Source organism: Arachis ipaensis, chromosome B3 (genome assembly GCF_059453495.1).
Source record: "Arachis ipaensis isolate K30076 ecotype BB chromosome B3, ASM5945349v1, whole genome shotgun sequence".
NCBI classification, from domain to species: Eukaryota; Viridiplantae; Streptophyta; class Magnoliopsida; order Fabales; family Fabaceae; genus Arachis; species Arachis ipaensis.
In genome coordinates, this window is record NC_142438.1 from 146,667,899 (window position 1) to 146,673,119 (window position 5,221).

At 36.6% G+C, this 5,221-nt stretch overlaps 1 protein-coding gene across 1 annotated transcript; it reads left to right on the forward strand.

Moving 5' to 3' along the window:
* Positions 1 to 2,398: 2,398 nt before the first annotated feature.
* On the forward strand, positions 2,399 to 3,960 carry LOC110269550 (akuammiline synthase 1). Its single transcript, XM_021117491.2, has one exon. The coding sequence runs from the start codon at positions 2,477 to 2,479 to the stop codon at positions 3,800 to 3,802; it is 1,326 nt and encodes a 441-aa protein (XP_020973150.1). The 5' UTR covers positions 2,399 to 2,476; the 3' UTR covers positions 3,803 to 3,960.
* Positions 3,961 to 5,221: the final 1,261 nt, after the last annotated feature.

Genomic DNA, 5,221 nt, shown 5'->3' on the forward strand with positions numbered 1-5,221 from the left:
GATATTTACTTTAAATAATATAATAATTTTAATTTAATTCTAAATCTAACAAACAATTTTAAAACCACAATAAAATTTCAATACAATACAAACAAAAATAAAAATAGAATTTTTGATAAATAACAAAATAATAATTTTAGTTAAAAAAAAAAACAAGTTAAATTACGGCACATTTTAAAGAGAGCGCGCGCACGTACTCACACATATATATTGACTATGTTACGTGTACATTAAAATCAGTTATTAGTATAAAATATATGTTAAAATATAAATACACATTAAAAATAAATTAAACTACACATATAATTATACACAAATATATTAATAACTGATTTTATATATTGGCTGATTTTAGTATATATATACACACGAATATATATAATGACAAAATAAACTAAATAAAAAATAAAATAAATAAAGAAAACAATAAAAAGGTGTAAAAATGAAAATAAAAAAGCTCTGTTCCAAAATATTAATTTTTAACTTATTTGCGTACTCTCATCCTCTTTTGTTATAAAAAAAATGTTACATATATTATAATATATTAAGATCAATTAGTATTTATTAGAGTTATTAAGTATATATTATGTTTTTATTTTCTTAACACTTATAAATATTTTTTTATATTGCATCATTTCACATAATCTAAATAGACACAAATTCTTTTTCTATTGTTCTCTCTTATCTTTTTAACCTGGTATTAGAGTCATAATATTCTCCTTGAAGATGATAAATTATTTTTTTTGTGAAATCACCATTTTTTGTTTACACTTTTTCTCTATGTCGTTTTTCCTTATCTTGTCACTTCTTTGATGCTTTTTCATCTCATCGATTAGCCTATTCTCTTTGTCTTGTGTCTTTTCAACTTTAATAAATCAAACACCATTGTCATTTGTTGTTTACCTATTCCCATGAAAAAACTATATATTTTTCGTCACCTTTCGACAATTCGTCATCTTCTGACATTTTACCATCTCTTCACACTTTGCCACCTTTTTGGCACTTTTCGGGTAGTTCGCCATCTTTTTGGCAGCTTTGTCTGCGCTCCTCATGCGGCAGCATCGTCTACGCTTTCCTTGTGGCAATTCCATCTACAATTCCTCGTGGCAGTTCCGTCAGCGTTTTCTTGTGATAGTTTCGTCTACGCTTCTTTTCGATAGTTTCGTCTGCGTTTGCTTTCGACGGTTCCATCTGTGCTTCCTTTCGTCAATTCCATCTGCATCCGTTCCATCCGTTTCAAACTCAAGTTGTCACTTGAGTTTGAAGGGATATTAGAATATATTAGGATCAATTAGCATTCATTAGAATTATTTAGCATATATTATGTCTTTATTATATCGATTCTCTTAGCACCTATAAATACCTTTCTATATTGTATCATTTCACACAATCTAAATAGACACAAATCCTTTCTCTACTGTTCTCTCTTATCTTTCTAACAACATATATCTTTTTTAGGAGTGTTAGGGAGCCAGCAACTTTTGTGATTTGTAGCCATCAAGAGCCATCAATGATTTTTTTTAATGGTGTGAGATTTCATCCAATTGTGTGCAATTACTCACTTTTCTTTTGCTAGTTATATGTTGGCCAGAATTTAATAAAGTTATTGACCCCTAGACTTTTCCATCATTTTTTATACATGTTCAAAAGCATTTTTCCTCTTTCGAGTTTTGAAGTTACCTTAACAAAATTGTAGAGAGTAAGTTAGAGACACGATGTTGTCGTCATCCTCCTATTCCGAGTTCCTAATATCTCGAGTTTGTCATTCTCAATGATGGGGGTATTTTTGCAAGGACTCCGACACTCAAATTAGCATAGGTCGCAAAAAGAACTAAGTTAGATATCATACTTGAGTGTACGTATTTAGGATAACGCATATATTATGAGGTTATGATGTTACAAGTTTCTCTTATGTGGATTGTTCTTTAATTTCATGAGTTATTCTCATCATAATAAGATGCTTGATGTCTTATTATAATCTTTTTCATAAGATATTCTTAGACCTATATATAGTCAATGTTATAACATTCTCTTTTAATAGTAGAATGATAGTTACAGTGTAACAATTAACCTCATAAAATTGAGTTATTAAGTATTAGAATAAGATATGAAGAGTTAATGTCCTCTTTAAAACACAAGAGAATACTTAATTATCAAATTAGTTTTTTAGAAATTCTTATACTCTTGAATCTAATTCTTTAATATTGGACTTATAGAAATATTCTAGAGCAAAATATTTTTCACTTTTATGTTAAAAATGATCCGTAAGAAGTAAAAATTCATAAAATATAAAATTAAAGATGTACAAGAGAAATTAAAAAATAAATAAATAATGCAAATATGATTTCTTATTAAAAAAGAAAAAGGGGTACTAACCCTCTTAATGACCCGCTATATATAAAACCATGTAATATGAGAAGCAGGTTGGTTGTGAGTAAACAGAGAAGCAATCACCCTTTCTTTAATAGTAGAAGCCATGGAAATGGAGTTAATATACAAAGAAACCATGAAACCAAGTTCAGGCACTCCTCCACACCTCAAAACTTACCCTCTCTCCTTCTTGGATGTGACCACTCCTCCCCAATACATGCCGATGATTTACTTTTACCATCCAAAACAAATTGAAAACCAAGAATCCAAGTTAGCCCTCCTCAAGAAATCCTTACCCGAAGCTCTCTCAATGTACTACCCAATTGCAGGCAGGTTCAAAGGTAGACTCGCCATTGACTGCAACGACCAAGGAGTGCCATTGCTCGTCACAAAACTCAAATGCCATCTCTCTCACTTTCTCAACAACCCAATCCAGCCTAATCTGCTTCCTCTGTTTCCAGACAATTTGGCCTGGACAAATATGAACAATCCAGACCACGATCCCATCATGGCCATTCAAATCAACTGCTTCCATTGCGGAGGAATTGCAATTGCAGTCTGCGTCTCTCACAAGCTCGGCGACATTTCCACTCTCATCAACTTCGTCAACGACTGGGCCGCCATCACCAACCACTACCAACATCAGAACCACACACTACCCTCTCCGCCCTTACTGGACGCCGGAGTGTCCGTTTTTCCTCAAGGAGACCTGCCGGTTTACCAAGAAAAACCCTACTTCGGTCTCCCGAAATCGGTCTGCAAGAGGTTCGTGTTCGAAGCTTCGAAGATCGAAGCCCTTAAAGCCACGGCTGCACCGATTCATCCGACAAGGTTTGAAGCGGTGGCAGCACTGATTTGCAAGTGTGCGGCTTCTGCACTGGGGTTAAGCCCTAACTCGCCGTTGTTAAGCACCGTTACGGTGAATCTCCGCAAGAGGATCGATCCTCCTGTCCCCAGCAAAACCTTAGGGAACATGATAACGTTCTTCTTGTTTTGCGCCTCTCAGACGGATCAGCTACCGGAGTTGGTAAGCAAGATGAAACAGGGGATGGTTGGTAGTGAGATGCAGTTGAAGAAGTATGGAGGAAAGTACAGGGACTTGGATTTCATCGGCGAGACACTCAAACGAGACTCGGAGGCTCCCAGGGATTTGAAGTTTGCATTGATGACACTTTCTAGTTGGTGCAGGTTTTCAACGTATGAGGCGGATTTTGGGTGGGGGAAACCGGTGTGGATAGCGTCCGTTTCGAATTTCAAGAACGGTGTGGTTTTTATGGATGCGAGAGATGGGAAAGGGATGGAAGTGCTTGTGAACATGGAAGAGCAGCACATGGCAAGGTTTGAGTGTAACCAAGACCTGCTTCAATATGCTTCTGTTGAACCTTCCGTTCAGCTCTACCACCAAGATGATCTTTCAACTTTCAACCTCTAAAATCTGAAATATTTGTCTCTTTTATGTCTTCTTCTTTGAGTTTTTCTTTAGAAATTCTACTCTGTTTTTCATTTTAGAATGGTGCGTGCTATTATTGTATCATTAATACCATATGACAAGCGTAATTTATTGTTTTTATTCATGATTAAGAGTTAAATCTCAAAGTAATCCCTAAATTTGCACTCGAATTTTAGAATGATTCCTGAATTTAATAATTATTCAAATTCATCTTTGAAATTGCCATTTGAGACTCATAGTAGTCCCTCAAATAATTTCTGTCCATCCTTATCATTGGAGAGGACTGAAACGACGTTATTTTGTATAAAAAAAAAAACCTTTTGAGTCCCCTTCCCCAATCCTACTCTCACACACTCAGCACTCAACACTACTCTAGCTTTCCTCAACCCTCTCTATCGCTACCTCTCACAGGTCTCCATCTCGAAAACACACCCAACCAGATGGAACTTTAGTTGCAACTCAGTATCACATTCCTCCGCTTCAGATGAACTTAGGCACTGCTCCTTGATTGATGGTGAGGCGTTGCGATGACGTTTAAAGCTCCGCCAGCCGCCACTGTTATCTCCTCCTCCACTTTGACCTCACAATTTGACCGTTGTCCTGGGTCTCACCATGTTTCTTTTGCATTGCCCTCCTCCCCTCTACTACATCAATCTCCGCCTGAAGCTCTGTCGCATTCTGTTTCTGTGACCTCCACGACTCCTACCGAATAGAGATGATGCTATCTCGAGGAGCTTTTTTGCCCGATTTCGTCCATGGCGTCGCACGATCTGCTCACCGTCTACGTTCTTCTCTTGTCTCCTCTCTGTTTTCTTGTGAGCCCCTCTTCTCTCTCTCTCTTTCTCTCTCTCTCTCTCATGATTGTTGTTGTTTAGGTTGATGTTTGCTAGTTAGGACAGGGAAGAGGCGTAATCATGGAAATGAGGGATAGTGGTGACAGAGAAAGGTAGATCAACAGATCGTAAGTTGCAGAGACAGAAAAGAGAGAGAGAGAGAGAGAGAGAGAGAGAGAGAGAGAGAGAGAGAGAGAAATGTTAGAGGAAGAAGAGGAAAAGAGAGTCGATGGTAGGGTGAAGTGTGGTTTCTTGATGTGGTGATAATGATGACGTCGGGAGTGGTGGCTGTTGGAAAGAGATGAAAGTGGTGGTGCTGTGATGAATGATGGTGTGAGTGGTAAAGAAAGAAAGGAAACGACGCCGTTTTAAGTCCAGTCCAATGGCAAGGATGGACGAAAATTATTTTAGAAACTACTATGAGTCTCAAAGGACAATTTCGGGGACGAATTTGAATAATTATTAACTTCAGGAATCACTTTGAGACTTGAGTGCAAGTTCAAGGACTATTTTAAGATTTAACCCCACAATTAATCATTAGTATTTAAAAGTGTATACTAAAAATATA

Bases quoted from the DNA above. Each gene is read 5' to 3' on its own strand.
- LOC110269550 (XM_021117491.2), top strand. From the start codon at position 2,477: ATGGAAATGGAGTTAATATACAAAGAAACCATGAAACCAAGTTCAGGC.